At 46.7% G+C, this 18874-nt stretch overlaps 1 protein-coding gene across 5 annotated transcripts in view; it reads right to left on the reverse strand.

Annotated features, from left to right (window-relative positions):
• Positions 1 to 5037: 5037 nt before the first annotated feature.
• GMEB2 (glucocorticoid modulatory element binding protein 2) overlaps positions 5038 to 18874 on the reverse strand; it is a 263449-nt gene continuing 249612 nt past the window's right edge. For 2 of the 5 annotated variants that reach the window (XM_083744431.1, XM_083744430.1), the window contains exons 3-10: positions 16576 to 16673; positions 14832 to 14959; positions 14470 to 14573; positions 14009 to 14166; positions 11827 to 11898; positions 10787 to 10924; positions 8628 to 8750; positions 5038 to 6850 (exon numbers count right to left, since the gene is read on the reverse strand). In XM_083744431.1, coding sequence (XP_083600557.1) covers positions 6204 to 6850; positions 8628 to 8750; positions 10787 to 10924; positions 11827 to 11898; positions 14009 to 14166; positions 14470 to 14573; positions 14832 to 14959; positions 16576 to 16673 — 1468 coding nt within the window. In that variant the 3' untranslated portion in view covers positions 5038 to 6203. Of the gene's footprint in view, positions 6851 to 8627; positions 8751 to 10786; positions 10925 to 11826; positions 11899 to 14008; positions 14167 to 14469; positions 14574 to 14831; positions 15328 to 16566; positions 16674 to 18874 lie in introns of those variants that run through there. The other 3 variants (XM_083744432.1, XM_083744434.1, XM_083744433.1) reach the window with 3 other exon arrangements.

The raw sequence follows: 18874 nt of genomic DNA on the forward strand, positions 1-18874 counted from the left end.
TGTGGAAAAACATCAACCACTCATCCTTTTTTCATTTTCACTTTTGCATGGTAAGGCACAACTCAGCACATACAGTGGTACCTCGAGTTACAGACGCTTCAGGTTACATACACTTCAGGTTACAGACTCCACTAACCCAGAAATAATACCTCGGGTTAAGAACTTTGCTTCAGGATGAGAACAGAAATTGTGCTCCAGCTGCGCAGTGGCAGCAGGAGGCCCCATTAGCTAAAGTGGTACCTCAGGTTAAGAACGGACCTCCAGAACGAATTAAGTTCTTAAGCTGATGTACCACTGTAATTTCTGTAGAGGGAAGCTGATGGACAGCTGAGGCAGAAAACAAAAATCCTGGCTACGCACATGGAGCACATTGTTTCCCCGCTTCTATATTTTCCTTATAACAACCCTGTGAAGTAGGTCAGCTTGGGAGATGTTGACTGGCCCAAGTGACCATCTCCCAGTGAGAGTCATTACCCAGTGAGAGTCATGGTGGGGTTGCATTGAGAAGCTGAAATCAGATCTCATTTCACAAGCAACACAACGAACGCATCTTAATTCTGAAAGTGTATTACGGTACATTTCTGTGCTGAATTTCCTCCCAAGAAGTTCACGGGCCAGTTCACTGGCTCTCTTCAGAGGCTCATCCATCCATAAGCCAATAGCAGCCATTCCATCAGGCTGCAGTAGAGAGAAGAGAGAAGCAGGGCCACTTCATCGCCCAGCAACTTTCGGTTCGCCCTCTCCTTGGGCTGTTTCCAGCCTTGCTGGTTGTTCTAAGAAGTAGCGGCCGTGTTTGTCCCCTCTCCCAATCACTTCTATTTCATTTTGCATAATGGTGTTTAGATAATAATCTTGAAGATGCAGGGACTGCCTTTTTTATTGATCCTTGCAAACCACTCTGGGAGCCCTTTTGGTGGATGAGCAGGGCAAAAATGCTCTAAATAAATATGCTTAGGTTTGCAACCCAAGCGGGGATTAGTTACCCTTTAACAACCCAACCGCAGTCTGACTTGCAATGTTTGGATAGTGGTCAAGGGTCAGCTATCACACCATTTTGTTTGTGGCCTGGAGAGGTCATTCTAATCCGATTCATTGGTTGCATTCCTTTTGAGAAAAGGACCATCTTTTGACTTTACTAGAGAGTACACAAGGTAGCTCAGAGTATCGGATCCAGCTCAGACATATCACTTTACCTGCATTGATCAAGAGAATTTGATTTGGAGCTGTTCACCAGACAACTTGCCCTAAACTACCACCACCACCAAGCTATCCTGAGAACAGAAGATGCTGTCTCCTTGCCAGGGTTAAAGTAAGATCCAAGAGCTTGTTCACTTGGCACCTGTATGTTAAATGGTGGTGAGGTGGCATCATCCTGTCCTCTGGGCACCTGGGCAGGCCCTAATTAGTAAAATAGCCCAATGCTATATACTACTGTGAAGGGACACGGGTGGCGCTGTGGGTTAAACCACAGAGCCTAGGACTTGCCGATCAGAAGGTCGGCGGTTTCTGATCAGCAAGTCGGGGTGAGCTTCCGTTGCTCAGTCCCAGCTCCTGCCAACCTAGCAGTTTGAAAGCACGTCAAAGTGCAAGTAGATAAATACGTACCCCTCCGGCAGGAAGGTAAACAGCGTTTCTGTGCGCTGCTCTGGTTCGCCAGAAGCAGCTTAGTCATGCTGGCCACATGACCCGGAAGCTGTACGCCGGCTCCCTCGGCAAATAAAGCAAGATGAGCGCCGCAACCCGAGTCGGCCACGACTGAACCTAATGGTCAGGGGTCCCTTTACCTTTATATATTACCATAGGAAACACCCTCTAGCAATTGCTAGCCCTGAGTGCTCACTGGAAGGACAGATCCTGAAACTGAGGCTCCAATACTTTGGCCACCTCATGAGAAGAGAAGACTCCCTGGAAAAGACCCTGATGTTGGGAAAGATGGAGGGCACAAGGAGAAGGTTGACGACAGAAGACGAGATGGTGGGACAGTGTTCTTGAAGCTACCAGCATGAGTTTGACCAAACTGTGGGAGGCAGTGGGAGACAAGAGTGCCTGGCATGCTCTGGTCCAGGGGGTCACGAAGAGTCAGACACGACTAAACAACAACAACATGTTTATATTTCACTTTTCCTCCCAAGACCTCTAGGTGTCATATTAGGATCTCTCCCCCCCCCCCACTCCCATTTTATTCTCACAACAATCCTGGTTAGGCTGAGGCAGCGACTGATCCAAGTTCACCAAGCCATTAATAAAGGAATATCGGGTTCTGGGCAACACACCTAAAATTAAAATGGATATTGTGTTAGTAATTTCTCAATCAGGAGAGAAGCCTCCTTTGGAGGGATAGAACCATTATGAGCACCAACTGCTCACTTCTCTGTATCCCGTGTCATCTTTCCACAGGGGAGAAGTATTATTTGAGGGCATAATTTCTGTTTAAAATCAGCAGACAACATGGTAACATCAGGGCAGGGAATTACTCTCTGTTCAGTTCTGTCAAACAGAAAAAGAAATCAACAACCATTTTAACGTTTTCAGTTTCTGAAAGGAAGTGGGGAAAATGAAACCTTTGTCGTCGTCCCCCATCCCCTCAGTGAACTCAGATCTTGAGATGAATCAGGCAGCCTCCCAAGTTATTCAGCCAAGGTGAGTCCCCCCCCCCCCCCCCGGGTTGAATCAGGATTGATGCTGAAACTTGTGGTCAATGCACACCCCTGATAGTTATGGCATTGCATCAGAAAAAAATGCAAGCGTCATAGTAGCCTGTGTTGTTGGGTATTAATGTTTGTGCTCCAGCCTTTATCTCTTTCCTTGTTTCGCTTAGCAGTGATCTGAAGTATTGTTTTGGGAGAACTCGAAAGCTTGCTTTTTAAACATCCGTCCTACTGAAAAACAAAACCCTCCCTAATTTTAAGATTCATTCTGAATCTACTTTTAGTTCTTTTTGCCAAGAAGCTTCTCTCCAGCTACACCCAGTGGCTGAAAAAAAAAAAAGAGTTTCTCTTTCAAATCAAGTCTCTTACACATCAACTTGGGACATGTCCACACAATGTATGCCCCTCTCCTAGTCTACATGACTTTTTTTCAGATTTCAGAGCATGTTGCTTTATGGATCTTTCTTTCTTCCTTTTTAAAGAAAGGCCTTTGATTTTGCATTGCAAACCACCACGGGTATTCTAAAAAATAAGCACAGAATATTCCCCCAAAATGGAAGACAGACACAGAAATCTGGGGAAAGCTGGCAAAGATGTCTGCAGATGACCGCAGAGCCTGGAGACAAGGCAGTCAAGTTGTGCATCCACAGCAATGACCAGAGGAGAATGACCGCTGGGAGACGCGCAGGGAGAAGAAAGCATCAGAACCAGACACCTTCACCTGCCCCAGCTGTAACAAAACATGTCTCTCTTGTATGGGTCTCTATAGCCATGGCAGGCGCTGTAACCTTCCAACAGTTTGACTTCATCCCTAATGGTGCACTCCTCTATTTGTCTCCTGAGACAGACGGATGCCAGCCAACCGATGGCTTGTTCACAGATGCCTCATGTTCAGAAACAGGGCATGCCACAAGAAATTGCCAATAATTATCCTGACTAGCCAAGGAAACCAGACAGCCAGTCTCCACTTTTTATTTGTGTTACTGTCACCTACTTTCAGCTCAGTTCATAAGTTTATTGTTCTACCCAACAGCCATTACAGACGTGTAGCAATAATATTAATAAAATAATACTGAACATCCTTAATATAAACTGACACCCATGATAAGAGAGAAGAGATACTAGAGATGCCAGTCTAGCTTAATTTCAGATTAATTGACTTAAAGTGATTTTATTCAACTCCCTTTTCTTTACCTCCTTTTTAAAAAATTGCAGCCAGGGCATATAGGGCCACTTTGTGTGTTATGAAGCTAATACTCAAACGAAACCGAACCATTTCTGCTGGGATGCACCTGCTTTCTTGAGAGAACAATGGTTTCAGAAAGCAATCTCTTGGGTCTCTACATAAGGAGCAGGTTAACAGATGAGTGATGTTTTCCATCTTAGGTTGACCAAAAATACAAAGTCTGCGTATTGTTATAGCAGTGGGCATCTCTGCAGCTCTCTGAGGACATTTCTTAAGGAAACTGGGAAAGGTTTGATCAGGTAAATAGCTCTAAAAGGCTGTTTTCAGAAGTGGGTTCCAAGGGGGAAGGGACGAAGGTGGAGCTGTGATCTAAACCATGGAGCCAATTCGAATCTGCGTAACGGAGTGAGCTCTTGTTGCTTTGTCCCAGCTCCTGCCAACCTAGCAGTTTGAAAGCATATTCGTGCAAGTAGATAAATAGGTACCGATGCGGCGGAAAGGTAAATGGCGTTTCCGTGCACTCTGGCTTCTGTCAGTGTCCAGTTGCACCAGAAGCGGTTTAGACATGCTGGCCACATGACCTGGAAAACTGTCTGTGGACAAACGCCAGCTCCCTCGGCCTTAAAGTAAGATGAGTGCTGCAACCCCATAGACACCTTTGACTGGACTTAACCATTCAGGGGTCCTTTACCTTTTTCCCTTTACCTACCAAAGGGGGAAACTGGTGGTCGTCTCCTACTTCCTGTGGTGTCAAACCACCAGCTACCTTACATGGCAAACGTGAGTAACCAGAGTCCGAACGCACATGAAGGATGCAGTTCCTGCAGCATCTCCTTTGTTCCGATCTGCAGGGTAAAACGTCTTATGCCCAATAGCAAGTGATGGAAAACCAGCTTTCAAACAATATTGAGTGATCCTTGTTCCTTACAAGTCTGAGATTTCTTTTTAAGACTTGCCTAGGCTAGCTAGAGCTTTGAGCTGCTTTACTGCTCACTTTTTATTTTACTGTTGACTTCATTTCCCTGCAATGAAGATTAAAGCCTTGGAATAATCTAACTTGTTTCACACACACAAAAACCCTCTTGCTTGACTTTATAAACGGAGCAAAAATCTGACAACTTGCTCTCAAGCCCATTTGCAGGAACCGGCAAGGCTTCCTTCCAGATGCAGGTATAAGACAAAGACAGCCAATAAACCACAGGGTATGCTTTCAAAAATATTTACTAGGTTGTTCAAGAACTCTGCATTTGCTGCTCTCGACAAAGCCTCAGTACAAGAACCCATTACCTTGGCAGCAGCATGTCTCCCTCACAAGCACTTCTTTGCTGGTTCTTTTTAAAAAATACTGTCTTGTTATCAGTCCCTCAAGCCAGTTGGAGCAATCCAAAGCTAGCTCAGGAGCTGAACATTTTTGTTCTCCTTTCCCGCTGCACACCCTTTCGGCTAAAATGCCCTTTTCAAGGACGATACAGCGGCCTGTACCTGAGGTCCTTGTGCACAGGGGATAAGGCTCACTGGAAGCAGCAGCCGGCAGGGCAAGTGGACATGGAATCAGCCCTCCGCTGACATGGAAGAAGCTCAGGCATTCAACACTCAGCAGAATGACAGTCCCTGTGCACCTGCCTCATAGCAGGAAGGACTGGAAGGTGTGGTGTTCAAATGAAGTATACAAAGAGGCCCATACGCCTTGGAGGTTGTGGGCTTTCCTATGCAAATGGGTTTCTGCCGGCCCTGCATGCAAACCCTCCTGCTGAACACCCCAGGTCACGAGGCTCACCTCGCAATTTTATCCCAACCAGTAATATGGGCAGATCAGGGCTGTGCCCGCCACTGCATTTAGAAATGAGCAAATGCAAGCAAGCCTTTGAAACCCTTTCCGGTGCGTTTTGCCAGAGTCCACCTGCCAGAGCCCTGGTCTCAGCCGCTCTCCCCCACATGACAGAGAAGCAGCCAGTCTCGAGCATGACGCAACACACAGCCCAGCCTGAGCCCAGAAAAGGTCCTTCTGGCTGTGTGCCCTGTAATTTCTGGAAAGCTTTCCTCCTCCTTGTCTCGCCTACCTCCATCTCTCTGAACATGCTCCTTGTTCCAGCTGGGGGTGGCCAGATATGGTACAGCGCTAACAAGCCGAGGATGGAAGGGCTGTAGCTTTTAATGGTTCCCGTGGAATAGTGATCTCTCTCTCGCCTGGTGTCCTCCCCTCCACACCTCTCTCTGTTCTAGGATCCCAACCTCACTATCCTCCCATTAGCCGATCTTGCCTCCCTTTCTCTACGCCCAGTGCCCCCTTCCCTTCCTCCTCCTCCTCCTCAGAGGGACGGCCGTGTGAGCCCAGAGCACACCTCAGAAGGTGGGTCAAAGTCTCCGCTTCATTTCTGCTCAGGCTCGTCCCCCACTGTGGTGACCTCGATGGTTGTGTGGTCTTCACTGGCTGTGGTGCCCTCAACAATGCTGGATGGCACAGTCACGATGGTGCTCCCGCTGGGAGACATTTGCGTAACGTTCTGAATGGCCGTGCCCAGTCCTGGCAGGGTGAGCAGCTGGAAGGGGCTCACCACCTTCAACACGGTGCTGCCATCCTGTATGGCCGCGGTGCTCAGGACCGTGAGGTTGGAAGCATCTGGGTGTATTTCAACGGCGTTGGGAAAAGTCGAGCCCGCAGAGGCCAGGACAGTGTATCCGCCCAGCAGTGGAGAAGCCGGGGAGCCAGCAGAGGTCACCTGTGCCGTGGTCTTCCCAAGAGCAGATGCTGGGAGGGCGGAGACCACTTTGCCTATGGGCAGGTTCGCCAGTTGCGTGACCGGCATCCCTGGCGCAAGGGCGATCTGTGCCGACTGAGTCAGGAGCTGGGAAGTGATGGCGGGAGGCCCCGAGGTGGCTCGGGTCAGTCTGGGGCGTTTCAGAGGGGACGGGATGGAGACTGGCGTCAGGGTCATCAGCACGTTGTTGAGGTGCTGCGATTTGTGCTTCAGCTCCTTCGCTCTCTTCCGGTGCTCATCGCACTGCTGCTCCAGAGCTGGAGGAAGAGAGAGAGAGAGAGAGAGAGAGAGAGAGAGAGAGAGAGAGAGAGAAAGGGCAGCAGATAAGCAAGGGCACCAACCAAGTCCAAACAGCCAGGAACAGAGGCTGGCCTCTTCTTCTTAAATGACACAGCAACTGTGGTATGGCATGGCAAGGATTGCTTTAAAATACAGTGGAACCTTGGGTTACAGACGCTTCAGGTTACAGACTCCGCTAACCCAGAAATAGTACCTCGGGTTAAGAACTTTGCTTCAAGATGAGAACAGAAATCGCGTGGTGGCAGCGGGAGGCCCCATTAGCTAAAGTGGTGCTTCAGGTTAAGAACAGACCTCCGGAACGAATTAAGTTCTTAACCTGAGGTACCACTGTACAGTGGTACCTCTGGTTGCGAACGGGATCCATTCCAGAGGCCCGTTCGCAACATGAAAAGAATGCAACCCTAGAGTCACACTTGTCTCAACACTCTGAGTTTTCTACAGGCTTATCTGAGCAATTTATGAATTAACTGCCGTTGTTTTTCAACACCCCTCCATTAATATGCAGTTGTATTTCACCGTTCCTCCTCCTTCCTCTTCTCCATTTTATCCTCATAACCACCATGTGAGGCAGGACAGGCAGAATGCATGTGAATGGCCCAGTGAGCTTCACTGCTGAGAGGGGATTTGAACCTGGAACTCCATGGTCTGAATTGAACCATCTCACCACAACCCATCCGTACCTTAGCCATGGGAGAAAGCTCCAATCCAAAGGTAATACTGAAACACACAGGCCACACTAAATGGAAAACAGAAGGGAAAGTAGCCCTGCCGCGGGAAGAAATAGCTGTGTTGCTATTTCTCTCTCTATCCTTGCAATCATCATTGTTTTAGGAGGGGTGATGTGTGCTTCAGCTCAGGAGACAAAATGGACAAGACTCCAGGTAAGGTCTAGAGAAGCCCCTGCTTGGTGAGTCAAGCTGAGGTTAACAGGAAAAACCTGAATTGAAGAATTCCCCTGCAAGAGTCCTCTCTGCAGGCCAAGTACTGGTATGATAATTGCAACAGGGTACAGCAGTGGAGGGGAAACGGAGCCGACTTTTCACCAATGACATCACAGGCACCTGGTAAGCTAGCGACACATGTGCATTCTAGGTAACACTTAAGGAGGGGCACATCTGGAGCCTGCACAACAAACCAGTGACAACTGTATGTTTGTTGTGCCATCATTGGGCTGTGCAGGAGAGATTCCTAGGTGACCAACAAACACGTTCTGAAGGGCAACTGGCATTCAGGGCTGTGCCTTTTTTTTAACCTTTCTGTTCAAAAGGGGCTGAGACGTCAGGAAAGGTCACACTGGATTGAGCTGTGAAATACCGCAGTGGGGGACATGTGCAGAAGAGAAAGTATCACATCCATGCATTTCAGACAAGATGAAAGGGAATGCTTTTCTGCGCAATGGGACTGCCTCTACGACAAGGAAATGGCAATAGCCAGTTTATAGCATTTCTCAGGACATGAGTGCTACTTTCCCCTCAGTTCCTACAAGCCATGTGGAACCTGTGCATAACCCAAGGAGGACGTGCCTGCCGCTCTTCCCATGTAGATGGCAGATGTAGGGAATCAGATGCTGACACAACTTATGGATGCCGATGCTGGCATGTGCAAGCCCTCAATACCATGTTGTCTTTTCACTAGTACTGTACTACGTTCCACGATTCTGGCAACAGAAAGTCCTGTGGCGGTTTCAATAGAGTTGATAATGGAACTGCAGCATCTGGGACTAAGGAACTGTACCTGCCAAATCTCTCGTATACTGCTCTCGGGAACGGTCCATTTGGCACTTGTGACTGGCTAAAACTTTCTTCACCAGGTCCAGCATACCAAAGTTCTGGACTGTATTGTTGAGCAAGACAGCATCTGAAAAAAAAGCAACAGGTTAAAAACATCATGGCTGATGACACTGGAGAAAAGCACATTAATGGTTTGTTTTTTTAAAGAAACCCATTGTTTTTCTTATTGTAGAGATGGGAGAGGGAAGGAAGAAGTGGGTCACAATGCTGGAATTTTTATTTATCAAGATTTAAACTCCCATTTCCTCAACCCATTGAAGACTAAGTAATTGTCACTCCATTTGCCTTTAAGTTGCAAGCTCTATGGAGCAGGGACCTGAATCATTTTCTTCTGCTTATGATGTTCTATAAAGTGTCATACACACTCATCATTATTGTTAATTGTGTTTCTCATTCACCCTTCATGTAAAGGTCCCAGGGTGGGGAGCAACATGTTAAAACTCAATTAAGTAAAGGTAAAGGGACCCCTGATGGTTAGGTCCAGTTGTGGATGACTTGGGTTGCGGCGCTCATCTCGCTTTATTGGCCGAGGGAGCCGGCGTACAGCTTCCGGGTCATGTGGTCAGCATGACTAAGCCGCTTCTGGAGAAACCACAGCAGCGCCCGGAAATGCTGTTTACCTTCCAGCCTGAGCAGTACCTATTTATCTACTTGCACTCTGACGTGCTTTCATATTGCGAGGTTGGCAGGAGCAGGGACTGAGCAACGGGAGCTCACCCCGTTGCAGGGATTCGAACCGCCGCCCTTTTGATCAGCAAGCCCTAGGCTCTGTGGTTTAGACCACAGCGCCACCCGCGTCCCAATAAAACTCAATTAAAACAGCATAAAACAGCAAGCCCAGCCCAGCCATAATTCCCAGATCCCTAATGGCATGATATAATACTTTCCAGTGGTGCTTATGTTATTTAAAGCTATTTCCTCCAGTATCAGCAATGAATGTTTAGTAAAGTAAAAGGAGGTACGATTTTTATGATGCACCTCCATCTGGTGATATATACAGCTGTTTGTACTCTGCCACCAAATCATGCAAATTCTGAGCTTTGCACACAGAGTAAGTTGCACTAACTGCATTGATACATCACCATCATCATGATACATTTTGCATCCCAGAATCAGGTTACGAACGAATTTGGAATACTGTGGTTTTGGTTATTGACTAAGGAGGCAGGAAAGTGCAGCAAAAGGCATGGACAGGTGGGAAAATAATAGCCATTACTGTATAGAAAAAGGAACAAGACACAGGGCAGGTGACTAAAGCTCTGTATTCCACCTACTTGGAGCCATATGCAAGAGGTCCCTGTTTTTTCAATTTATAGAAGATATCGTTCTTTGGAACCATGAGAACTAGTAGATTTATTGTTAAGTGAAAGCTGAGAAAAATCAGCATGCCAAATCCTGCACCACTCACCAGCTACAGAAGCAGGTAACACACAAACCCTTAAACACTGTGAGTAGAATCTTCTTCCATCAACTTCCTAATGCCTGTATTATTAAGTCAGAAAGTGCATAGCAAATGCTAAAATAAAAAATAAACACCTCAAAGCCCAAAACGCTGGCTACAAACCAGGCTTCCCAATACTGCCAGCACTACCTTTAACGCCCTGCGCTCCTTAGATGTGCTAGCAATGCAAGTGATCTATAAACAAGGAGACTTAAAAAGACAAAGCCATTTATGTGCAAGCCAGTGAAAGCTGGACCATAAAGGCTGATCGCCGAAGAATTGATGCTTTTGAATTATGGTGCTGGAGGAGACTCTTGAGAGTCCCATGGACTGCAAGAAGATCAAACCTCTCCATTCTGCAGGAAATCAGCCCTGAGTGCTCACTGGAAGGACAGATAGTGAAGCTGAGGCTCCAAGACTTTGGCCACCTCATGAGAAGAGAAGACTCCCTGGAAAAGACCCTGATGTTGGGAAAGATGGAGGGCACAAGGAGAAGGGGAAGACAGAGGATGAGATGGTTGGACAGTGTTCTCGAAGCTACAAACATGAGTCTGACCAAACTGCAGGAGGCAGTGGAAGACAGGAGTCTCTGGCGTGCTCTGGTCCAGGGGGTCATGAAGAGGCAGACACGACTAAACGACTCAACAACAACAACAACTTACCGCTGAGTTGCAAGGGGGGCTCCTGAATCCTCTGCTGCAGGCCCTTCATGGTCTCCATGAGCTCCGCGTGGAACTCGGTAATCACCTCTTCCAAAAGACCGGCTTCCTTTAGACCTCGCCAAAATGTAAATGTATCATCTGGAAGAAAGTGAGAGAATCCTGAAAAACCTGTAAAGCAGCAGGGGGAATGAAGCTGACTGACTGTTTGATAGACTCACCCCGGGAACATAACATTTACCAAAGAGCAGCCTTGCAGTGATACCACACAAGCAAGAGGTCACATAGTAAAACAGTTATTGGAGTCTACCACTTCAGATTAAAGGAGGAGTGTCATGTTTTAATTCCTCTTCCCATTCCCTACGAATAGAAAACTTGCATGCCAAACAGAACTCTTTTTTCTGAGTTCTGCAGGTGTTATTTCACACGCAGGGAAGTTTTAAATTATGCAACTGCTCACCTGCGGTCTGAAGTGGTAGATTCCAGGAAGTTTTTACAGCAGAATCTGCTACAAAAACAAGCTGCCATTAATGCAGGACAGGTAATGTGGTAACTCTGACTGAGCCAACGTCGAACGGTTTAAGAATACGCAAGTTCCCAAGTTATGCAGCCTCTTTCATCGGCAAAAGTTGGACCAGTAAAACAAGTTATTCCTAAGTATGTTACTACCAGCATGCCAAAGGCAAGACAGTGTTACGCGAATAGATGAATGGAATCACGGACAAAGCATCAGAAGCTGGCTTACACTGAATCAGACCACTGCCCCAGTTGCAGTCTAGAGTTTCAGACAGGGGTCTTTTCCAACCCTATCTGGAGATGCCAGGGACAGAATCTGGGGCCTTTTGTGCGCGAGGTGTGTGCTCTGCCACTGAGGCATGGCCTTATGCATAGAGATGGCAGTGCCATACAGCTGGCAACCTACATGCAACTGCCTTCGCACAAGCCTTTCAGATTTAGGCAGCCAATACGGAACAGAAGTGGTGGCACAGAAGATGTAGTGGGCTGAGGCCAGGCCACAGGAAAGCTCTGCATGTGAAAATCACCTCCAATAGCAGTGGTCCAGTCCATGGAGTCATCACACGTTTCTATGGTGATTGTGGCAGGAGACCCATTTACTGTGATTGAAACAAAATCAACATTCAGAAATCATCAACAAAACCACTTTTTTGTCGGCATGCTGGCAAAACAAGTCAAGACGTGCCCTTCCAAGATATAGCCATTTTTCTATTGCTTTATCTTGGTTTGTAGTTGCATTAAGTTTTTCTACAAATTCGGTACAATTGCCAGACAAAACCAAAGAGACATCTCTCCTGCATTTCTAAACCTAGCACAAATTTCAAACAAAATTCTCAAGATCTTAGCATTCTGTTTGTAGGGGCTGGATTTTTATTATTGCTATTGTTATTTATTAATTCATACGCCATCTAATGCCAAATAGGCTTCAAAGTTGTTTATTTGATAAACCACCCTGGAATCACAAATCACGACGAGATTCCATTTTTTCATCATGACAACCCCAAGCTAGGGAACCATGACCAGCATCAGATCAGTCAGCAAGTTTCAAGGCTGGGCACCACGGAGTTGGGTCCCAATATTGGTGTTTTTGTTGTTCAATACAGAGCTTGGTTGATCCCCATACTTAGAATCAGAAATAAACTATCAACATAAGAAGACACCCGTTGGAGCTTCACCAAGTGTCTGGTGGCTGTTTATACTTCTATGAAAGTATTAAAATTAAACACACATACATGTGTACACAGGCAAATTCACATAACTGCTTGTACTCATCCCAGAGGTCCACCTGCTACTCTATTACAATGAGTTCAGCAAGGTCTCGGGCAGAAATCTTTCCCAGCACTCATGCCAGGGATGGAAACTTGGACCTCATGTATTCAAAGCACGTGTTCTACAGAGCTATGGCCCCACTGGTGTAGGAAAATACGGAATTGCCTTATACCAGGTCAGACCATTGGTTCATTTAGCCTAGAACTGGTTACTTCAGCTGGCACACCTCCTTGAATGGAGGGGTTGGTGAATTGAACCCACATGCAAAGCATGTATACTGTCAGCTTCCAAGTGAGTACCAACCTGCCCCTAGGAAGACTGGCTACCAATGCCAAGGTTTTTCTGGCTTTCCCCATACAATCATACCTCGGAAGTCGAATGGACTCTGTTCCAGACGTCCGTTTGACTTCTGAAACATTCAGAAACCAAAGAACGGCTTCTGTTTGGCTGCAGGAAGTGCCTGCAGTCAATCGGAAGCCCCGTTGGACGTTCGGCTTCCAAAAGAATGTTTGAGAACTGGAACACTCACTTCCAGTTTTCGATTGTTTGGGAGCCGGAATGTTCTGACTCCCAAGGTGTTCGGGAGCTGAGGTATGACTGTACTCCCTTGGCTGAGTTGAAAGCTTGCTCTGCAGGGAGGCTTACTAAATGGTCTTGGGAAAGTTACTGTCTCTCAGCCTAACAAACCTGTAGGGTGTTCAAAGAGGGATACCGTATTTTTCGCTCTATAAGACGCAGCAGACCATAAGATGCACTTTATCCCCTGAAGAGCCGCACACACGCTCCACACAGCTCTTTAAAGGGAGCGCTGAGCAGAGCCTCCCGCCTGCATTCGCTCCATAAGATGCACACTCATTCCCCCTTACTTTTTAGGAGGAGAAAAGTGTGTCTTATAGAGTGAAAAATATGGTATATTCTTTGGGAGATAGGATAGGACACACACACACACAAAATGAGTAATGATCAGAGATGTTTGCCCTGCAGGCAGCCTTCTGTGAAACATCTGTCCTCTTAAGTATGATATCCCAGAAGCTGAAAAGCATGGGTTGCTCAGCAGGGACAATGGAATGAATGGGTTGGTGACTGTATTGATGACCACAGAAATATTTGAGTCTCTTCCAGTTCTAGTAGAAGATTGCAGCCAAGAACCAGCCGGTTAATTCAAAACAGCACAGGCAAACAGCCTCATCACCCACCCTCTACTGGGCTGTTATTGCTCCCCCCCCAGCAAGGCTGGCAAGATCACAACAGTGCAACCGTGACAAAAGGAGACACAACAAGGATATTCCTCTTCTGTATCATTCTAACATAGGTACAGCAAGCGTTATCAGGGTCTCAACTGGTGGACCACCAGATGCTCCCAGACAACAACCCCCATCAGCTCCAGCCAACATAACCAGTGGTAGAATTTGTGGCCTAGTGGAATGCAGTTCACATTACCATCTGCAGAGGCTGGCGTGAGAGGTATGTATTCTGTTGACGTCTGGCTTGTCAGGGGCACTCTGGCTCCGGTCAGGTCGATTTTAGTGCTTCGGCAGGTATTGGAACAAACTTTCGTATGCTCGTAAAAATCCAGCTTCCCTGAATCCATGATCTTCCTAAAACACACAAAACCAACGTGAACGTCCATCTCAGCTTTATTATTATTTAAAACACCCTGAAAACTCACAACAGTTGCATGTTCGTGCTTCATAGCTGTCCCGAAATGCATTTCAATAAAGCCAACCTAGGAGACACACCCAATGGACACCTCATTTAGATACCAGATGGCATAGGTTAGGGCCCTGTGAATTCTGCCTCCCTAAGGCAAGAGGCGGTGGGACACACACATGCCCCAAAGATACGTTTCAGTTCTGCGTCTGCAGGCAGGCACACACAGGCACTCTCACAAACAGGCTAACCTTAGCATGATCCCATTCATCCGGATTGCCCTCTTCCAGTCCTTCAAGGTGGACTTGCCAGCCAGATGGACAAATTCCTTGGGACTTATCAAATGGTTGTCATACTGGAGGGAAGAGAGACATGTTGTGGTATAGGTTAATTATTCTAAAGGTATTTTGCTGTAATTCCTTTTATAAGCCTTTTCGTGCCACCTAGACACGTGCAATCTTTTTCTTCTCCCAATTTCTCTTCCCTTCCCATCTCATTTTTTAAAAATTTAGATGATGTGACCACAGGGGCTGGGATCTGTGTGCTTTTACAAGCAATACGTAAGATTAGAGAATGGAAATCTTACACATTACAGGATATAAAACCATCTCACCTGGACACATTTCACGTTGATACCAGGGCAAACAAACTTCCTCCATATTAGATTGGCTTTGCTATCTCCACAGGTGATGGGATAAACGATCTCAGTCTCCACACAATCATCACCTTCAGCCATCTTCACTTCAGGGAGAGGGATCGTGAAAGATAAAATTTTTGAAAAGGAATTACAACCACGGATTGCTGGTTGGCAAATGAAGTTTGGAATACAGTTGAAAGGAAAACTGATAACAGGATGAAAAAATATTTATTACTGAGCACCAGCTTGATTAACTGCTTCTGTAAATGAGATACATTACAATTATCAAGTTATTTACATAGAATCATAGGGTACAACCAATGAACGTGGAGATACTGTTCTATGTCCTGAGCAGCTAACAATCTAAATTTCACCAGTGGTGAAAGTAGTAATTGTAAAGACATAGATACCTGAATTATAAACACACACACTGCTTTTTTCCTAATAGGCCTCTCTATTTTCAGCATTCTACCTGTCCTGCAACAGGAAAAGTGGTAACTCTGACTGAGCCAACTTTGATTGGTTTAAGAATACGCAAGCTCTCAAGCCAGAGAGATATGGGGCATAAACCTCTGAGGCGGCAAGGGGGTCAAAGGGTGGCATTCAACCACTGCACTCCATCAGCACAGGGATTTCCACTTGCAGGATGGGACATCATTGCCATTGCTGCCACCGTGGCCTCCCCAAACCTGATTGAGAGGGTTGGGGGAACCCCTACTGTTTAGGGGTTTGCATGGGGCACCTGGGAAAAAGTTGGACCATTCTGCACTTTTGCAGAATAAAGGAGTAGTGAGGGAAAACAGGCAGTGAGGTGTAACAATATAAGAGGAGGAAGGGAGCTGTGGAATAGGAAGGAAAACTACTGGTGAATATCTTGAGCCAGGGTTGCTGGTCTTCAGCACCTGGACACAACACTGGCTCCTTAATCCCCCCCCCCCATGCATACCTATAAAATAGGCAAATGGTGACAGACAGTGGCCAGGAACAAAGTTACTGCCTCCATCAAGGCTGGGGAGATCCCTCTAGATGTTGTTAGGCTACAGCTCCCATCATCCCTGAATATGCTGACTGGAGCTGATGGGATCTGGAGTCCAACATCTGGGGAGCCACAGGCTCCCTGTCCTGTTCTTGACCTATGTGACTTTCCCATAAATTAAAGGTAAAGGGACCCCTGACCAGTCGTGGCCGACTCTGGAGTTGCGGCGCTCTTCTCGCTTTATTGGCCGAGGGAGCCGGCGTACAGCTTCTGGGTCAGGTGGCCAGCGTAACTAAGCCGCTTCTGGCAAACCAGAGCAGCGCAGGGAACCGCTGTTTACCTTCCCGCCAGAGTGGTATCTACTTGCACTTTGACGTGCTTTCAAACTGCTAGGTTGGCAGGAGCTGGGACCAAGCAACGGGAACTCATCCTGTCACGGGGATTTGAACCACTGACCTTCCAATCGGCAAGTTCTAGGCTCTGTGGTTTAGCCCACAGCACCACCCGCGTCCCTCCCATACATGAGTGGTCTTGTGTTTAAGAACACTGAAGCCCACTGTCCTTCGGGAAAGGACAGATTCCCAGCAGTTTCCCCAACCTCAGAATGCTCATTCCAGAGGTGGAAACAAGAGCTGGAAACCCCTCAGCCTAAGTGCTCTCGAGCCTTTCCCCTGGCAATGCTACCTGCTAATGCAAGTGACTGTGATACAAAAGAGGCAAGCCTCTGTTACTCACCCCACTTACCTAACAGGGCTTCTTTCAAATGTGCAGAGGCTGTAAAAGCAGCAGCGGCTGCAGCGGCTGCATTTTCCGTCTCCAGGGTGTCTTCATTTAGGTCATTGCTAGCAAGAAATAAAGACACAAACAGTTAAAAAGAAATGGGGAAGCTGCCCTGCTATGGTAAGGTTTGCTCTGGAGAATGACTCCAGAGCAATTCCAGCTATAATACACAAAAATGCAGCTCTTCTCCTTAAGTAGGCAGTTGTTTTCCCCTGGAAAAACAAAGTTGTACACAGTGCAGCAATTTCAAGACTGCAACCCACTGATTCATATGGTTAAAACAATATTAAGCACAAAGGAAAAGCAGTTGTAAGGGATTAAAGCACTGCTGCTAAGCTTAGAAATGCAGAACTGGAAGTAGCTTCTGAAGCCTGAGGACCCGATCTTTAGGTATTTAACAACAATTTCATAGTTTTCACCTTTTTTAAAGATATGTGTCCTGTTTCTGCTAAACATCCTAGAATCTAGAGGCAACTTGGTAGAGTTTATAGATTCAGGCAGAGGAACGGATCTTAATTCATTTAGCACGTCTCAAACTCTCCACATGACACCCAATAATATCATTTCTTCTAGCATAGGCAGTGCTGCTCTGTTCTTCCAAGGAGTTGGCAATTACTCAGGCAGATCCACCTAATCCTGCCATCAAAAAACCGTTTGCACGGCTGGTTTCCATGACAAAACTCGTGGGTGGAAGCACTGCTCAGATTTTTTTGCATGGAAGTCATGCTCCAAAGTTTTCCCCCACAGGAGGTTTTATCAAGCAGGCAGGAAGATGATGGAAACAAGCACCACGGAAGCAGCTCCTGAAATTACTTTTACTGATCACTGGAAAGGTTTCTTTCCCAAGCAAAAGACAACATAGAAGGAATTACAGTAAGAACTACAGGTTAAATGGTATGTAGCCTAGTAAACTACTGTGGCTTCAGAGCCCTCCTCAAACAGAAAGGAAAAACGGTGTACAACATTAGTTCCTGTGATTGGCAGGCAGGATGAAGCCTCTGGATTAACCAAGCCTGATATAAGGACTAGTAGCCTGACCAACAGACACTTCTACTTGTTTCACTTCCACTACCAAGGGGTGTGGGGTTGGAGAACACAAAACCTCCACTCCTGGATTTGGGTATGGCTGTCATTGCTGACCTCAAAATGTTCCTTCCCACTTCACAATGGTAAATTCACGGCCAGGGTTGACCTTCTGTTCAATTTCTTTCCATTTTCCAACATTAGATGCACATGCCTGCTAAAAGCCTTCTCTAGAGCAAGGGTGGGGAACTTCCAGCCCATGGAGGAGGCCACTTCAGGCAAGTCACCCCCACCTGCCCTGTAACCTCAGGTGTGGGGCAGGTAAAAGACCTGGCTCAGCAGAAAGAGTGCTTCAGGCACCGTCAATCAGCAGCGCCTGCAAAAACCCCTTGCAAAGTGCTCCGCAAGACCCGTTCAGGCACCTGAGAGCATGAGACTCCGAATCTCACGAGTTGTGGGTTCAAGCCCCACATTGTGTGAAAGATTCCTGCATTGCAGGGAGTTGGACCAGATGGATCTTCCAACTCTACAATTCTATGCTTCTAAGTCACTGTGACATTGGGTAATCATTGGTTGGAGGCGGAGGCAGTGAAGATAACTGTCCAGCTCTCTAGCCAGATTAGGTGCCACACCCCTATGCTAGAAGAAGAAGAAGAAGAGGAGGAGGAGTTTGGATTTGATATCCCGCTTTATCACTACCCGAAGGAGTCTCAAAGTGGCTAACATTCTCCTTTCCCTTCCTCCCCCACAACAAACACTCTGTGAGGTGAGTGGGGCTGAAAGACTTCAGAGAAGTGTGACTAGCCCAAGGTCACCCAGCAGCTGCATGTGGAGGAGCAGGGAAGCGAACCCGGTTCACCAGATTACGAGTCCACCGCTCTTAACCACTACACCACACTGGCTTCCAGTGTGGCTGCGAGAGGTTTCACAAAGAGGTTCTCCTTGCTCCCTTTAATAACAAAAATCAATTCACTGTGATATGTACAGCATGCAGAGATCTATCCATCCTCCCCCCCCCCCAATTTTATGTTGTTCGGTGATTTTTGTGAATGAACTATATTTGTTTAGTTTTAATGCATTTTTATTACATGTTGTTGTCCCTATAAATTGCTTTCGGACTCCTTTTTTGTGAAGCTGTACATAAACTGAGCAAATCTTATCTAACAGAGGCTGCTTTGGGTTTCCTTTAAATGCAGTTATACGTTCTGAACTGTGTTTCCTCCATCCAAACTGAAGTGAA

This window comes from Podarcis gaigeae (genome assembly GCF_964106915.1).
Source record: "Podarcis gaigeae genome assembly, chromosome: 6".
Lineage (NCBI taxonomy): Eukaryota > Metazoa > Chordata > Lepidosauria > Squamata > Lacertidae > Podarcis > Podarcis gaigeae.